The 17898-nt window shown below is 52.6% G+C and overlaps 2 protein-coding genes across 2 annotated transcripts in view; one reads left to right on the forward strand and one right to left on the reverse strand.

The window, feature by feature from the left end:
- The window catches only part of Pitpnm3 (PITPNM family member 3), an 87982-nt gene extending 79373 nt beyond the window's left edge, over positions 1-8609 (forward strand). Inside the window, exons 17-20 of the mRNA XM_032911768.1 lie at positions 119-268; positions 1899-2082; positions 6175-6303; positions 6712-8609. Coding sequence (XP_032767659.1) covers positions 119-268; positions 1899-2082; positions 6175-6303; positions 6712-7017 — 769 coding nt within the window. The 3' untranslated portion in view covers positions 7018-8609. The remainder of the gene's footprint in view (positions 1-118; positions 269-1898; positions 2083-6174; positions 6304-6711) is intronic.
- A 2087-nt stretch (positions 8610-10696) lies between these two features.
- Pimreg (PICALM interacting mitotic regulator) lies at positions 10697-15515 on the reverse strand. The gene is made up of 6 exons (XM_032913676.1): positions 15504-15515; positions 14716-15033; positions 12778-13055; positions 12289-12384; positions 11676-11729; positions 10697-11360 (listed from the first exon to the last, which is right to left on the reverse strand). Exons 2-5 carry the CDS (start codon positions 14998-15000, stop codon positions 11696-11698), a joined length of 693 nt encoding a protein of 230 aa, XP_032769567.1. The 5' UTR covers positions 15001-15033; positions 15504-15515; the 3' UTR covers positions 10697-11360; positions 11676-11695.
- Between the last annotated feature and the right edge of the window lie 2383 nt (positions 15516-17898).

A 17898-nucleotide genomic window follows, 5' to 3' on the forward strand; every position in this document is an offset into this window, starting at 1 on the left:
GTTTGCATGGAGGGAAGGGAGGAGGCCACCAGCCATGGTGCCAGGAGATGCCACCAAAACCCTGACCCCAGACTGACTGATTTCAGCTGCAGGCTGACCTTGGGTCGATACCTTTCAGGGGTGACCAGACCTGTGCGATGAGCTACCTCACGGTGCTGCCCCGAGGCATGGAGTGTGTTGTGTTCAGCATTGATGGGTCCTTTGCTGCCAGTGTGTCTATCATGGGAAGTGACCCCAAGGTCCGGCCAGGAGCAGTGGATGTTGTTCGGTGAGTGTTACCTCCCTCAAGCTTCCTCTAGGACTTCTGTGGGTCTCTGGTCCGAGGCATTGCAAAGTTCTGGCTTTTCCTCCTGTTCACTGGGGGTTTGGGGGAGGATCATTCTCTTTTGTAGACTTCAGCTCATTCGCTTGCCCCTCCTCTCTCATTCTTCTGCCTTGGTCACCCCTTCACCTTTCTCTGAGGTCAACTCCAGACCAGGCTTGGGTTTGGGTTCTGTGTAAAGATTGCTGCTGGTGGGAGAGTCCTAGACCAGTGGAGGAAAATGAGTCACAGGGATGAGACATGGTCGGTGGTGACAATAGAGGCTGAGACCCCAAGACTGGATAGGAAAGGGGGCTTGCCGCGGCTGGCATAGGGACTATGCTGCCTTGCTTGGGGAGACAAGCTGGGCTGACCGCTAGGCTCCAAGAGACAGCTGTCCTCCAGCTGCTTTCTGGCTCCTAGGGGTGTCCTGGAGAGCCTGCTGGGAGGGGAGCTGGTTTGTCCCACATTGGCGATGGGGACTATGGTCTCTACTGCTGTGGCTCCTACCTCTTTCACCACAGCACTGCCACAACTTGGGAGTTTCCAGAAACGGCTTTTTATGAGCCCAACACAGACCCGTGTGTCTGGGGGACCATCTTCAGTCTCCCAGCATCCCTGCAACACCCACACTGTGCACCGTCATAGTTTCCCAAGCAGTCAGATCACTGGCTTTAGAAAGCCCACTGTGGTGATCCACGTCTGGGCTTATCTGTACCCTGGGCCATCCATGGAACACAGAGTAGAGAACCAATTCTGTCTGGGAGGTGGGGAGAGTTTTCTGGAAGAGGGATCCTAAAGGATGAAGATGTTGACATGTTGACTGTCTAGAGGACGGTCCAGAGTCAGGAGCACGGGCTATTACAGGGGACCCCTATGTGGATAGGGAAATCCCACTCACCAGGGCAGAGTCCAAAAGCAGAGGGAAGCCTTGAAACATTACCTCAGCACTAGGGAGTCAGGTATGGTTAAGAAAAGGAGCCACAGGGCTGGGTTTGTGGTTTACAGAAATCTCCATGGAGACAGTCAAGGATGATGATGAAACCGGCTCTGCCAGGCAGATGATGTCAAACTGTTTTGGGATCAGTGCCTTTATCCTTGAACCTCCCATGGGAGCGTTTGAATGATTACCTCATCTGTAAGATGTGGAAACTGAGCCTGTGTGTGTGTGTGTGTGTGTGTGTGTGTGTGTGTGTGTGTGTGTGCGTGTGTGCATGCTCAAGGTTCCACAAGATCAGGCCAAGTGGGAGGACCAGAGGGAAAGTGGCCATTAAGGACTTTGTAGTGGTTCAGGGGAAAGATGGGGCCTGAGTTAAGGACCAGGCACTGAAGGTGGGCGCAAAGCCTGTGGCCTGGGGCATGGGCAGCTGTCTTGTCAGTGGAGAAGGTGGAAGCAGGAGAGGGAAAGGGGAGGAATCAGGTAGAGCTAGTCTTCACAGGCCACCCAACTGTCCACCACTCACCAGGGGCGAGGACCTGAGAGCCCCCTTACCATTACTGCTGGCTTCTCCGAAAGGCAGCAGCAGTCAGGGCAGAAACCTGGGCAGCGGATGGCCTGTAGTGGGCCGAGCTGGACCCAGCCATGCCATCTCACCAGGCACTGGCAGGACCTGGGCTACATGATTCTTTACATCACGGGGCGGCCGGACATGCAGAAGCAGCGGGTGGTGTCATGGCTGTCCCAGCACAACTTCCCACAGGGCATGATCTTCTTCTCGGACGGACTGGTGCACGACCCACTAAGGCAGAAGGCCATCTTCCTTCGCAACCTCATGCAGGAGGTAAGTGAGCCTGCAGGGAGGTATGGAGAACAGGACTGCGGCTACCCCTACCTAAAGGCAGGGCCTAGAGGGGCGTTCATTAGTTCCCAGCGGGGTTAACCCACGACTTTCTCCACGTTCCTCCCCTTCTCTTACAAAGATAAGGAACTGGGCTTCGAGGTTCCTAGCTGGTATAGGGGAGGGAAGCACATTTTGTTGAGAGAGTGTGCATTTCTCACTGGGATGTCCTAACAGCCAGGAGGAAGGCAGGCATTATCATCACTGACTGAGATCCATGCTTTATTGTTTCCTGACTCCAAGGCCCAAATTCTTGTCTCTACATCTGGTTATTTCTTCAATAGATATCTTGGTGCCAATTGAAACATTTCAGGCCTGGTTTTCTGCCTGGTGCTGACGGTTCTAGCCTGCTTTTTAAAAAATCTGCCACCCTGAGCTGTAATTCTTGTAGCCGCACCTGGGAATCATTAGGTAGGCAAACTCCTGGGCTCAGCCAGGCAGCAGAAACTCTGGCAGGAGGCTGGGGCATCTCTGTGTAAAGCCCTCCAGGGCTCCAGAGGATCCTGACGCTTTGGAGATGGGTTTGGGGGCTGGGGGGAAGGAAGGAGAGAGGGAGGGAGGGAAAGAGAGAGGCAAAAAGAGAAGAGAGAGACACATGGAGAGAAGGAGTAGACGAACGAAAACTGCGCAAGTTCAAGTTTTGGTGTCCATAAATAAAGTTTTTTTTCTTTTTTCTTTTTTTTTTTTGGCACACGGCCAAGCTCATCTGTTTATGTATTGTCTGTGGCTGCCTTTGCGATGCAGTGGAAGAGCCCAGTCGAGTCTCTGTGGCAGAGCTCAAAGCCTAAAATATTTACTATTTGGCTTTTCAAAGAAAAAGTCTGCCAATCCCTGATCTAGAGAGAGAAAGGCATGTAAATTGGCAATTACTGGTGTGTGGCAGAAAAGGGGGAATATTGGCAAACAGAGGCGGAAGGTCTTAGGTTCGCCTGGGAAAGCCCCAGTGGCTGATCGCAGGTAATAACTCCTGGGCTTAGTCGTGACATGTGGTTCTGAGGTGTCAGGTAGACGGCGAGGCAGCATGTGCTGGACCCGGGGAAATATAAAGAGGTTAAGATGGATGTGAAATCAAGCTTTACTTGGGAATAGCTCTGTGGGAGGATACAGGTGCCATAGCGGTTTATAGGACCATTCAAGGAGATTGAGGCAAGGGGAATTTCTAAAGGCAAAAGAGGGAGGAGGATGACAGAATGTGTCCTAAGACAATACTGTTTGTCGGCAACAAGCAATAACAATGACGACCTCAGTCTGAGGGTGAATGGACAGTCACTGAGCAGACGTACTTGGAGAGGTACTACTTGTGTAAGATTGCAGATGACTTTATACATTTGCATTTTTATATTTTAGATCATGTCTCACTGTCTAACCTTGGCTTGCCTAGGACCCCCAATGTAGATGAGGTTAGCCTCAAACTCACAGAGATCCATCTGCTTCTACCACCCAAGTGCTGGGATTAAACGCTTGTGCCACCATGCCTGGAGGCTTCAGGCTTTCGTGGAAGGTTGTGGCGTGTGTGTGTGTGTGTGTGTGTGTGTGTGTGTGTGTGTGTGTGTGTGTGTGTGTGTGTGTGAGAGAGAGAGAGAGAGAGAGAGAGAGAGAGAGAGAGAGAGAGGTGGGGGGAGAGTGTGAAGGGGAGGAGAATTATTATCAGGCCATCATGACTGAGAATACTTCCTTCATAATCTCTTGGTTTTATATCTTTGATGGGGTTGATGACCCAAGTGATTCCACTTTGATTTTCCACTTTTAACACACATAGAGGTACAGGAACATCCTGGGATATTCTCAGGGCTGCAGGGATACAGAACAGAGTTATGTGCAGGCAGGGTCAGATCAAGGACGATGAGAGCTGAGGCTCTAGATATCTTGAGACACCCAAGCCTGGTAGGTCTTACAAATCCCAGAAACCATATCAGCTCCTGGGCTCTCTGCTGAGGGCATTGGGAGCAAGGGGTGAGTCGGAAGTGGGGCAGTGACAGCATCTAATTCGAGTGGTAGAAAGATCCTTCTGGCAACTCACTGGAGAACACACTGACAAAAGGAAGAGGGGAGCAGGTAGTTAGGAGGCCGTTACTCCAGCAAGAGACTAGAATCTTGGATAGCAAGCAAGCATGAGGGAGAGAAAGGCATGCACAGTCAGGAGAATCAGCTGGTGGCATTGTCAGAACTTGGGAATGGTTATGGGCAAGGAGCTCTCAGATGTCCCATTGCATGGCCAGGAGCGATCACGGTGCCACTGGGTTTATTTGCATTGCCCGAGGTGCATCTCCAGGATCTGGGCAACGATGACACACACTAGGTGCCCAATAAGTGCAGGCAGAATGAATGCACAAATGAATAAATGGATGAATGAGAGTGGGTAGAGGAGGAGGACCAGGCAGGGAGAAGATGAGGTCAGACGTGAGCATAGATCATGAGCCATGCAATTTCCAGCATGTGGGTCAGGGCAGTAACCTGGGCTGCAGGCTGCAGCTGTGTGAGGACAGGCAGCTCCCAGGAATGGCTGGATCCAGGTGAGGCTGTGCTAGGCTTCTGAGAGTACAGTGAAAAGCCAGGGAGAACAGTTGGAGAGGAAGAGGGCCAGGACAGGGGGCGGGGCTTTCGTCTGCCAGCTGAAGACTGGGCAGAGGATGATCTTGGTGAGGGAAGGACACCTCTAAAGGCCGAGGGTACAGAGTGAAGGTGGGCCTCATCCTGGAGCAGGTTGTAAGAGAGGGAGGCATCAGACTCTCCATGTGGACAGTGTACATTATTCTCTCTTTCTGTCCTTGTGACAGACACCTGAGAAGTTGACACGGGGGAGGGAAGTCTTATCCGGCTCATGATTTCAGAGGTGTCAGCCTGTGGTCTGCTGGTCCCATTGCTGTAGGCCTGCCGTGGAAGTAAATTATAGTGTTAGGAGTGGGTGGCCGAAGAAAGCTGCATGCCTGATGGTGGCCAGGAACCAGAGCAAGCCAGAGGGAAGCTTCCTCGAACTAAGCCTTACCTAAGTCCATTTAGCCACGAAGTCATCAATGGATCAACCCCATTGATGAAGTTAGCACCTACCTCTCGGTGGCACCACCAACTGGCGACCAGGCTTACAGCACATGTGTGGTAGGGTACACTTCATATTTGAACTATAGCTGACAGTAAGTCATCCCAGTGATGACAGTGCATTCTAAAGGAAAGAAACTGCAGCTCAGAGACTTAAGTCCTCTGTTTTAGCTAGGGTTCCTATTGCTGGGATGAGCTACCATTACCAAAAGCAAGTTGGGGAGGGAAGGATTTGCTTATCCTATACATCCGCTTCATAGTTCATCACTGAAGAAAGTCAGGACAGGAACTCAAACAGGACAGGAACTGGAGGCAGGAGCTGATGCAGAGGCCATGGAGGGGTGCTGCTTACTGGCTTGCTCACATGGCTTGCTCAGCCTGCTTTCTTACAGAACCCAGAACCACCAGCCCAGGGATGGCACCATCCACAATGGGCTTGGCCTTTCTCCATCCATCACTAATTAGGGAAATGCCCTGCAGCCAGCTCTGATGGTGTCAGACGGACATGAAATGAGCCCCCACGTCCTCAGGTAACATCGCAGGACAAACGGTGACAGGGATAGGAGACGCACACCGAGAGTAGTTGGGTGGTGAACGCCACCAACTGGGTGACATTAGGGTGATGAGCTAAAAGGAAGCACCCCTAGAACAAGGAGGGCAAATCTCTAAATTGGGTCTGGACTTTTGGGGAGCTCATCAGACCAGCTATCAGGAGGCACATAGCCAATCTAGAGCTTGCCACCAGGTTAGGGTTACAAAGATCTGGGACCAAAGGGACACTTGGCCCCCTGTGAGAGGTGTGATGTGTGTGTGTGTGTGTGTGTGTCTCGGGGGATAGACTGTGGTGTCGACAAGTAATAGAGCTCTCAGGGAGGGGCAGTCATCTGGCTTCTACCCAAAGTGGAACGATGGTTTGGTGTCTGAGTGCAGAAGAAGGGTTCCCCAGCAGGGGCTCCCTAGGTCTTCTCCCCTCTTCACCAGTTTGCTTCTGTGTTTCAGTGTTTCATCAAAATCACTGCTGCCTACGGCTCCACGAAAGATATCTCTGTCTACAGTGTGCTGGGCCTCCCTGCCTCCCAGATCTTCATTGTGGGCCGGCCCACCAAGAAGTACCAAACCCAGTGCCAGGTGTGTGAGGGCCAGGGGGAGGGGTGGGGGCAGCGCCTAAGCATTCAGTTACCAGCCCATCCCTTTTACTTATTCATTCATCTCTATTGAGCAGTGCCTTGGGCCAGGCCCCCTGCTGGACGCGTGGGAGAATCCAAGTGGTGGCAGCTGTAATGGCATCTAGGGGAAGGGAAAAAGAACAAGGACTGACTTGTATAGCGTAGCAAGTGCCATTCTGAATGACAGAATGATGGGGCTTTGGAGATGAGCCGCAAACTTATCGACTCTAGGGCAAAATTTGCTTTCTGGGAAGGGGGTGGCGTTGCGACTGGTTTCGGGGTCTCGGAGAAGCTGTAGACTCTCACGGAGGATGTCTTAGGGAAGTGGCGATGTCGGGAGGTACTAACCTGGCGCTCGTTCCCTTCACAGTTCCTGAGTGAAGGCTACGCAGCACACCTGGCGGCACTGGAGGCCAGCCACCGCTCTCGCCCTAAGAAGAACAACTCGCGCATGATCCTGCGCAAGGGCAGCTTTGGGCTGCACGCACAGCCGGAGTTTCTGCGCAAGCGCAACCACCTGCGCAGGACCATGTCGGTGCAGCAACCGGACCCACCGGCCACCAACCCCAAGCCCGAGCGGGCTCAGAGCCAGCCCGAGTCTGACAAGGACCACGAGCGGCCTCTGCCTGCTCTCAGCTGGGCGCGTGGGGCCCCCAAGTTCGAGTCAGTGCCCTGAGGGTTGGGCGGTGCTCGGTACAGTGGGCGCAGCTAGGCGGCCTGCAGGGATGGGAAGGGTTGCCTTCTCCGACACAGGCGTTTTCCTGCTTTTTCCCTCCCGTGTCTGTCCAGCAGTGTCCGACCAGAGCAGGGAGGGACCTTGCCCTGACATTGGGGAGCTCTCTGGGCTGCGATGGGGTGAAATCCGGGGTGTCTCAGTGAAGCCGCCGCCGCCTCCCCACTCCTGTGCCCACAAGCTGGAGTCAGGGGTAATGTGTGTGTGTGACCCTGGGGCCAAGCCTGCCTGTGCCAGTGTTTGGGTAAAGTTGACCATCTATTTGAGTGCTGAGGTTTCTGTAGCCTCCCTAGGCAGGCTCTAACATGAGAAGCCTCCCTCGCTGGGCACTCGGCCAGGCAGGTGGCCGATTGCAGGTACAGTAACTGTCTGTAGAGGAGTAAGTGGCATTTATGCCTGCCCTCCTTGTGACATCCGGGGCACCACTTTGGGGCTGGCTGTCTTATGACACAGAGATATCAGTTTATGGGAGAAGATATTCCCTGGGTCCAATCTATGTATGTGGAGTTTGTCCACAACCCTGGGGACCGGGCCTGGTGCTGACTGTCTTGCAGCTGTCTTTTGTCTCCTTTCTTGTTCTCGGTATCCTTATTCTCCCGTGGCCCTTGAAGACAGACAGTCCTCTTCCCCGAGTCTTGCCTTGTGCAGCTGTGAACTCAGCCCCAACTTGGTCTGGCTGCGTGCCCTGGAGTCTGTAGCATACCTACTCTTTGGGCGCTGCCTTTTTTTTCCGTAACTAGAGGCGGCTGAGATGGGTACTGGGTTTGACTCCTAGGCTGTCTAGCATTTCTGCTCTCTAGGGCTTTTCAGAGCGCCCAGTGGGCCTCCTCCTCCTCCTCCCATCCCTCCCCATCCTGGGAGAGGGTTTCTGGGGATGGAGCTGAAAGGGAGTCCAACACTTCATAGGAAGGAAGCCGCTGCTTCATGGAGAACAAGCTGGTTTGTGTAACTCAGAGGGAAACAGAAAGGCGACAACATGGCTGCCGTTCCCATAGCTCTGTTCAGGCTCACATTTCCCTTTAGGTTTCTGGAAAGAACAGAGCTGAGATCTTGAGTTCTGGAGGTTCATGGAATATTGACTCAAACCGTTGTATTCTCTTCCTCTCCCTGGCCACTCAGTTTGGTTTGAGCCTAGAACCTTCTCTAGGGCAGGTAGACCCCCTTAGCGTGGTGGCAGAGGGGTGTCTCCTTGTGCCCCTGGCCTTGCCACAGGCCTCCCCTTGCTCCCTGGCCTGGGCTGATACCTGCTGCATGGCCTGGGTGTCTTGGGGCCCTCTGAGCTGCCACTGAGGCCAGGGCCAAATACCTGTGTACACTGCAGGCATGTGTCAGCCCAGTGTTGCTTCTGCTCAATGTCTACCTCTTGCAGCTCCCATGCAGCCCGAGGTGGCTGTCGATGGGGGTGGCTGGCACCATGTTGTGAGTTGCCCAGCAACCTGGGTGCCTCACTGGGGCTGGAAGGGGGTGTGGGCTTCCAGTAGCCACCCTGCTCTCTCCACTCAAATGTGTTCTCCAGCCTGCCAGCTCCTGTTCCCTCTGCCCGTCCTGTCCCATCTGCCAGCTCTCCACTGCACCATCAGCACTGCATTCAGCAAACTAAACTCAGCACTGCCAGGGGGCTGCAGAGCAGGCAAGAAGGCGTGGGACCAGTTTCTGCTTCCCGCTTCTATCCTGCCTCCTAGGAGTTCATACCTGCTCCCTGCCCCTCAAATCCTCCTTGCCTACCTTGCACCAGCCCATAGGGTATAGACACCTCAGTCCCAGTCCTTTTCCTTAAATGCTGTGATTTGAGTTTGAGCAGACCTGATTGATTCTCTCACAGCCCTTCATCTCCTCTCAGCAGGAGCCGCTGAGTCTAACTTTCAAATAAATATTCAGCCCCTTCCTTTTCTGAGAACCCCAGGCTGAATGCATGTGCGAGTGGGGAACCCCCAGGGAGCCTGTAGCCTGTGACAGGGCTCTGTGTGGGCCGGAGCCAGCCAGAGGCCCCACCCCTCCTTTGCTTGGATGACCCCTTTTGTGAGATATCGCTGGCGTACAGACGTACATACGGCTGTTGTGACCACCGCACTAGGAGCTCTGGCTGGTCTGTGAGGCATGCTTCCTGGCAACCACTCTGTGAGTGACTCCCACTAGTGCTTTTGTTCAGTTAAGTAAGAGACAAAAGGAACTGATTCCTAGTGTTCTCCCGGGAGGGCTCGTGTCCCCTCCAGGATCTGTGACCCTCCATCCAGCTGTTTCTAGTTACCTCTAGCTCCTGGTGTGCCTGCTCTCCAGCTGCTGGAAACGTGTTCCTGCTTGACCAAAGCTCCCGTATCTGAGTGGCATGTTTGTTCTTCCCGTGTGGTGGCTGTCCTGACTTGGCTGAGGGATGCCTGCTAACTTCCTTTATCCCTTGTCCTGTCGTGGGTTGCTGGAGTCCGCTCTTCCGGCTTCACATCCCGTACCCCAAAGACCGACCCCTCCCTGAAGCACCACGAGATATTTTTTAAAGAGTAAATTATTTTCATGCATCCAGACAAACAGCCTTCCTGCCTGGGTGCTGGGCTACAACATAGGTATCTGAACCCCAGTATCCCTGAGATTCCTGGGGTGCTCCTCTGAATGAGGGGGGAGGCTGTATCTAATGGTTTTTAAACTGTACTTTGCAACCCAGAGCTGTGTCCCGGAAGTGTCCTGCAGACAAAACATGGCACCTATTGAAGACTGGATCCTGCCAGACCGGTGCCCCCAAGTCTGGAGGAGGTGCCACTCTTGCAGGCTCCAGATTCGGCTCAGGTGAAGCCCCACCTGGGAGGGGCTCCCTGACTGTAGGAGCTTTGCAGTTGACCCCGCCTTAAACAACCAACTTCCCAGTGGAATTCCCAGGGTTCCATTCCAAGTGCTCTGGAAAAAAAAAAAAAAAATCCCCTTTTCTTTTCTTCTGGGCTTGGGAGGAATTTCTTCTACACCCAAGTTAAACATTTAGTACAAGTATCAAGGCCCCGTTGAGTTCTGATCTTGTTGGGAAACTAACAGGAAGGTTGGGAAGAAAAAAAAAATCAGAGTTTGACTCTACACTCTGGAAGAGATGGGGGACACCAGGAGCGGGAGGCCAGGAGGGTGGCTAGCGTGAGACATTCCCCCTCAGACTCAGACCCACTGTCCTTTTCTCTTTGTTTACTCAGTGGTGGCAGCCGGTCTGACCTTGTCTACGGTCTGCCTGTCCCTGTGTGTAACTTCCAGTCCTCTCTGTGATGGATGGTTCTGTGATAGAAAAGGTTTATTTTAGTCCTCATGGCTGCCTTGTACAAAATCCGTTAGAAAAGAAAATGTAAAATATCTGATTTCTAACAAGACAAAAAAAACAGCATTATGGAGTTAAAAGATTTTTACAATTGGTCTTGATTTTGATGTGAGCTGTTTTTAACTCTGAAATGTTGTCACTTAAATAAAAAAAAACCTTATTTGCCTTTAAGATGTGCTTTGTTTTGGGCTAAGGTGAAAAAGCTTTTCTTTTACTCTGGTTCCCTCTGAGGGAAGGACAGGAGTGGAGGGGGTAGGGGACACAAGAATGAGCTCCGAGTTTTCACTCAGTGCGGGGTCACGATATGTGTAGATATATATTAAAAAGTGCCAGGCATCAAAAGCGAGCTTTTATTATGAAAAAACCGATGTGATCTACAAAACTGACACACTGGTATCTTTTTAATAGAATGACATAGCAGATGTCTTAAATAATTTACCGAGAGAAGAAACTGCTTTGGAACAGCGTTCCCCACCGTGGCCCCTAAGGAGCTTATAAGTAGGTTCCAAGAGCTGAGACCTGCACACTCTGCAAATATCTCTCTTCCTGTGGGGTTCTGGTGGTGGGGAGCAGAAAGTGGGTCCTCCAGAATCTCTGCCCTGGGAATACAGGGGGAGGGCTCATGGGATGACTCCCGTGGGGTCTTGACCCTAGTTTCGACTCAGAACTATCTAGCATCTTCTGGTACCTTCCTAATATGGATGGAAACTGTGAGGCTGGAGAGCTGGGAGAGTGTGCCTAAGTCCAGGAGTCCCCTGGGGGAACATGGGCGGTTCCCATCACCTCTTCAAGGGCTTCCTAAATCACTCTCAGGCTGTGGCCAGTGGTTACCAGTGGGCCCAGATATGGCTGAAGTAAAAGGGTTCTGGACCCCATGTTAGTCAGGTCTTTGTTAGCAGTGGCCTGGGGATGCTGAGAAATCCAGTGACGCCTCCAGGAAGTTCATGGGTTGGGTAGCATGGACATCCCAGTGGTTTGGTGGCTGGACAGAGCTGGCTTCCTGTAAGACAGAGGTTCCAGCGTGCGTCTCCATATTCTCAAGGCAGTGCGTGTAGGATAGTCTAGCTCCCCTCTGCAAATTGAGAGGCTGGGAGGTGGCTTTCAGTCATTTGAAATCATTTGACGAGAACAATAAGGGTAGCAGCTTTGGTTGAGGGACCTGGACGACTCAGACACACTTTATTCTCTGCTTTGGACCCACCCACCCTGTGGTTAATCCATTCATTTCTTTAGCGCTCCTGCAAGTGTGCATGCAAACTTATATGTGGGAAAAGAAGGAGGAGGAGGAAGAGACAGAGAAAGAAGCAGTCCTTACCTGTAGGGTGCTTGCTGTCCTCATTCACGGATAAGGGAGACGGTCATGTCACCGCTAGGGGCAGAGAAGGAGGAGGGGCTGATGACCTGGGATGCTTTATGTTCTGAAAGCACAGACTAGACAAGACCAGAACCTGCAGGAATGGTAGGAACGTGGCCACGGGGGACATACGGCCCAAGACCCCTTTGTGGCCATTACAAAAGTGGGAAAACAGTTTCCAAGTTAGGGCAGATTCAGAGCCAAGGCTCTGCCCCCAGATTGGAGTCTCGAACAGATAGACCAGGGACTCCATAGCAACCATGTTGCTTTTACCAAGTAATGGGTAGACAGGGTATAGGGGAGCCATGGAAGGTATTGGAGGAAGGGGAGGTCTCTCAGGAAGCAGGGACCCAGCCGCATGTGAGGTTCAAGGTGATAGGAGAAGGTGGGAATCCAAGACCTGAATGATTCATAGTGCATCCTTCACCATCATCCCAGGGGCTGACGCACAGAGGGACAGGGACTGGTCTTGGTCATGGGGCAGGTTGGTATTGGAACCAGCACCCTCTCCAGAAATACACTGTGGCTCAAGGGGCCCTTGGCCATTTCACCCTGACCCCAGGATGCAGCTCACCTCTCTTCAGCCTTGATGGCTTTGTCCAGCTTTTGAGACAGCTTCTGAAGATGCTGGATTCCAGCTCCTACAGGCTCCAGGTCGCTGTCAGACTCACTGAACACGAGGAGATGTCACAGCAGGGATTCTGAGAGCCCTGAGCAGGGCCCAGGTGACCCTGGGGGACTGGGAAAGCCTCACTAGACCTTCACTTTGGGATGTGACATGCAGGCCCGTGGGGCTGACCAATGGTTAGGTGAGGGCTTGCGTCTGTGCCTTGGTCTTTCAGATGTCTCTCATCTCGGAGGGAGTGATACTCGCCTCCTACTCCTTTTACAGTTAGGGAAACTAGGGCTCAGAGAGACTTTTCCCCTTAGGTCCTCACTAGCTTTGGGACAGACCTGGGCCAGAACAAGGATGAGGTGGATCAGGGTGTTCTCATCCCAGGTAGTACTGAGGAGACTCATGGGACAGAAAGGGAAATCATGCCGGGCTCATTAGACTACTTGCCTGGGAGAGCAGAGAGGATCTGTGGAGGAACAGGGGCTCCGGAGGGCAGCCTCCCTCCTTAGCCGCTGACGGCGATGAGCATGTGGACCCATCTGGCCAGAGAGGCGAGGATGTCCTCCCCCTCTAGCGTCCCGGTTGGCTCTGCATAGCCGAGTGTTCTTCGGACTCAGACTGGGTGGTGGCGACCCTCTGTCTTTCTGGGCTCCTCGCTTCCTCCTCACTCTCACCTGGGTCTCCATCAGCCACTTGGTGCCGCTTTGACAGGACTCCTGGATCCTCTGTGATGGGTTCACGTGAGAAGGTTGGCACAGAGAGGACCAAGGTGGGCTACCAGCCTCCTGCCATCCCTCCAGCCATCCCTCCAACCCAGGGCCTGTCCGGCAAACAGTCTGCTGTGAGTAAGCAGCAGCGACAGTAAGTCAAGAACGACAATATGACTTCCTGTGAGATGGTTCTCTCCGTAAGAACTTACAGAGACCCAGTGTAGGGACTCAGCGTGTAGCAGTAAGGCCACTCTACATCTGAGCCCTGAGGCAGGGATGAACCCAGAGAGGGAGGGAGGCTGGTGGATACCAGTCAGTTCTCATCCTACCCTGGTCTTACTCCTTCTCGTCCCTTCTCCATCCCAGGCTAAACAGATACGTCGATGACGGATCTGATCATAACACTTAATTGCTCTAAGCCCTTCTACGGCTCCCTACCATCCACAGGGCTGAGTCCCAGCCCTGGGATCTTTTACATGTGGCTGGATCAGACAGTTCTGCTAGATTGTTTATGCCTTGGCAAACCAGAACCCAGAAGTTGGAGCAAGGCCCAAGATAAGTTTGATGAGTTGGGCGACCTTAGACAAGACGTCACACTTCATTGTTCTGAGCTATAGATGTTGAAAGCAATCTTAAGGCTCTTCCAAGTCAGAGCTAGGCTTTGGCAAGGAGACCTCTCCGTGGAGTCGTCAGAAGCCTCTGCTCTCTCTCTACACCATCAGGATGCCCAGCAAGATGCCAAGGAGGAGGGCCATTCCCCTTTCTCTCCTTAGAGGTCTGTTCATTCTCATAGCTTCTGTCCTCTCCAGGGGACACCTGCCCACACCTCTAGCTCCAGGTTTAAAGACCCATGTAGGCTCGACATGATACCTTAGCAGGTACAGCGTCTTGCCACCAACCCCCACAACTCGTTTGATCTCCAGAACCCATAAGGTGGAAGGAGAATCTACTCCTGCACATTTTCCTCCGACCTCCAGACGTGCCACTGCATAAACGCTCCTCCCATAAATGAATCTTAAAAAATTAAAAAAAAAAGATATCTGCACAAAGGCCCCCAGACACACTGTACACAAACACCACCCCTCAAATCTGCCTTCTGAACCGCTCGGGAAATCGCTCCCTTCTGCAAGCCCAGCTCCTCTGGGTTTCCCTACCAAACAGCTGACAGCCAAGGTGTAATAGCGTGACTGGGAGAATTTAGACGGGCGTCAGTCAGCACACGGGATCACCTCCCTCACGGTGCTGGCTGCTTAGTCCTCACACTGGGGCCTCTTCAGCATCCAGGCTGGATTCACACCATCCCACTGGCCCTCTGCCTCCACGTACCTCCCCTTTCCTGAGTGATCTTGGAAGAGTCCCCTAACCTAGGAAGTCTTTATCCACTAAGCTTGACACTGGTATCTCTTTATAGACAGCCATTTCTTGCAATTTCCTGTCATAGGACATAGCATGTCACCCTGCATGGGGAGCATCAATTTCTTCCATGACCTTAATCACTCACTGATTTGCTGGGAAACTATTATGTGCCAGAACGACTGGGATTCTGGGAGAATGGCAAGAACCTAATCAAACCCCAAGACCCCACAAAGTCTATATTCCTGCAGCCTCCCTGAGGATAGAACCGTCAACACCAAGGATGTTTCTGTAAACAGACAGCCAGTGGCATCCTTGTTACCTGGGACATGGCACCCAAGGCGCTTTTGGCTGAGCGAGCTGCAGCCTGAAGACCTTGCTGCTCTGGCTCTGGAGTTTCCAGGCGTTTCCAGGAGGGGCCATTACCGAGGTTCAGGCTGACTGCTCTCAGTGGCAGCCTCCTTTGGAACTGTCTGCACAGGGAGCCCAAGGGACCGGTCTCCAGATGACCTCCAGCAGACCGGGTCACCTCCTTCTCTAGCTGTTCCTCCTTTAGGAGTGATCGTCTGCGCACGGAGGTCCTCATGCCTTGCCACTGAGACGCCATGTGCTTGGTCCAGTTTCCTCTGCCCGATAGATCCTGGGGAGGTCAAAAGATCACCAGAGAACTCCCTGGCCCCATTTCAAGGCTCCAGGGACCCTGGGAACCGGGGAAGAGATGAAGTGGAACCACTCATTGTAGGCCTTGTTGGGCAACAGTGGATGTCAAAGAGGTGACCATGGCGTCATGATCTGCAACTGCCTCGGTTACAAGGCAGCAATTTGTCCATCTTTCCATCCCAGCCTATTCCCCGTAGGCTAAACGGAGTGGCACACTGATCACGGAGCCTCGGCGCGTATGCAGGGCACCATCAGCAAGTTGTTTTGACAAAATTTCCTCTCCGGAGCAGACTTGGCTATCCACCAAAGCCTCGGATCTGAAGGGGCGTTTGCAACTCTCAGACCTTCCCTTTGTGTTGCAGGCCCTATCCAGAGCCCCTGACCTGTTTCCCATTCCGAGCTTCCCGAGAGACCCCTTCCCCAGGCCCCTCAGTGTCCCCGCATGCTCACCTCGCTGCTTGATACCAGGACCCGAAAATCAACACCCTCTCCTAGCCCACCACAGCCGATTTGAAACTCCGCGCGGCCCCGCCCCGTCCCGGTACTTGCAGCCCATTGGCCCTATCGGCCCTCCACCGCCGCTGCCCCTGTATTTCGATTGGTTCTTTTCTCTCGTGACTGTAAATCCTGCTTTGGGATTGGCCTGGCCACGCCCACACATCGTTCGGGGACCCCCGCCTGGCTGGCGGCCGAGGGTCCAGATGGCCACCTGACCACCGTCGCCGCCCAGCCCCTCCACCCTCCTCCCTACATCCCGGCTGCTTGGTCCCTGGTGGCCGCGCCTCTTCCTTCGTACTCCTAGGCTGACTCCCTCCAGCCTGCTGCTCAGGGTGCTATGTAGGATGCTGCTGTTGCGGGGCGCAGGTCACTGCCACCCCGGGCACCCCTTTCAGCTCTTCACCCCGACTAACTTTTCTCTCACGTCCAGTAGTTTTGTCACAACGATAGGCTGGGACTGCTGAGCTTTGCGTTCCCTGGGAAGTTTTGTTTCAAATTCCCCGCCTAATCCTCTTCCTTCCTGCGAGATGGCCCTGCCCCTGTCTCTTCCTCAAACAAACCACCCGGCTGGCGCCCAAGAAAGCGCATCTCAGAGGAGGGGACAGACTGTAGATCAACTACTCCACCCGTTAGGTCAGTTCCTCTGCCGGGCCTTGCTCCAGGCACCTTTCAATCTTTCTTTCCTACATGTAGTCTCCCAGCAAGCTAAAAAAAACCAAAAAAACCAAAAAACAAAAAACAAAAAAAAACAAAAAAACAAAAAACAAAGACGACGGAGACAAACAACAACAGCAACGCCTGGATCACTTTCTCCCATGCTTTTATTTTTATGGTTTTGACTTTTTAAAAAAATATTTTTATATTTAAATATGTGTCTCTGTGCATGTAAGTGCCTACGGAATGGGGTGGGGCAACACAGAAGAAGTCAGATCCTTTGGAGCTGGAGTTAGAGATGGTTGTGAGGCACCCCATGTGGGTGTGGAGGAACCAAACTTAAGCCTCTCTGCAAGAACAGTAGAGCTTTTAGGGGACAAGCTATCCCTCCTGCCTCACCCCTTTTAAAAACAGTGCCTCTGTGTGGCTGGGAATGGACTCTAACTGGCCACGAGCTTGGCTCAGCCTCCCCAATATTGAAATCAAGGGGCCCGGTGTGCCACCTCAAAGGGACTCTCTTACCTGGGCTTCGAAGAAACATTACTCTTCTCCCTCCTCTCTCCTTGCCTAAGCCTGGGGTGAGACTCCTCTTCAGGCTTCTTCCTGGTGTCAGGAAGTCTGACCCTCTCCTTAAACATCAGTGTTCACCTCCCAACCCCCTGCGATAATGGTTGATTTGTATATACCACTTTAAAGCACTCCCTGTTTCCGGTGAGCCCATTTTATCCCCGGTACTCTACAGCTCTATGAGGTAGCTGAGGTGTAGAGAGACTGACCAAACACTTCACTCACTAACCGTAGCAGTGTGCAGGATCCAAACGCCATATATGCAGGAGCAGGGTCTATGTGACCAGGGTTGACACCCTCACTGTTTCTCCTCAGACCTCACAGCTTCCCTAGCCTGGATCTCTCCCCTGACCCCTGAAGCAAGGACTCTTCTGGGTCTCAACGCCTCCTGCTGGCTACTTAAAGCCAACAGACCCAAGGTGAAGACACTCTGGGTCCCTGCTCCCCCAAAGTCTCCCTAATCCCACCAGTGGGAACTCGTGATTTATTAAACCATACTTTCTTCTTTCTTACACCCATGGGTCTCAAGTTCAGCGTGTGTGAAGAGGTGGGTATTTCCAGATCAAATCTCCAATAATCAGAGAACTGCTCATTATCTAACCCCGAGACCCAGGCAATGAGCTGGCCAGTCAGAGCCTGTTTGTAGGCATTTGTCTTTGTGACTGTGTGTTTGTGTCTTTGTCTTATTTTTGCACAGGACATATATTTAAGGTCACTTTTACACAGACACAGACACACACAGACACACACAGACACACACAGACACACACAGACACACACACACACACACACACACAACCCCAAATAAATTTCCTCTAATGGCTGTGATGTGCTGGGACAAGCTTTATTGCTGTCGCCTCGGCTGAGGTTTGCAAGCCTATGAGGTTTGTTCTCGCTTGCTTGATGACTTTGTCCGCTAGCCTCTCTCTCCTCCATAGGACTGTTCACCAGGAATCACAAACGCTTGCTTCTCAACCTGCTTGTGTTAGGCCTTTTGTGTTTGTGATCCTAATTGGGAGACGCATGCAATGAATCAGAGGGAGGAAGAGAGAGTGGTTTCTATGAAGATGGAATTCAAAGTGTGGGTATGACTCAATGAAGACGAAACACTAGGAAATGAATCTCT

The sequence above is a fragment of the Rattus rattus genome, chromosome 9 (genome assembly GCF_011064425.1).
Source record: "Rattus rattus isolate New Zealand chromosome 9, Rrattus_CSIRO_v1, whole genome shotgun sequence".
Lineage (NCBI taxonomy): Eukaryota > Metazoa > Chordata > Mammalia > Rodentia > Muridae > Rattus > Rattus rattus.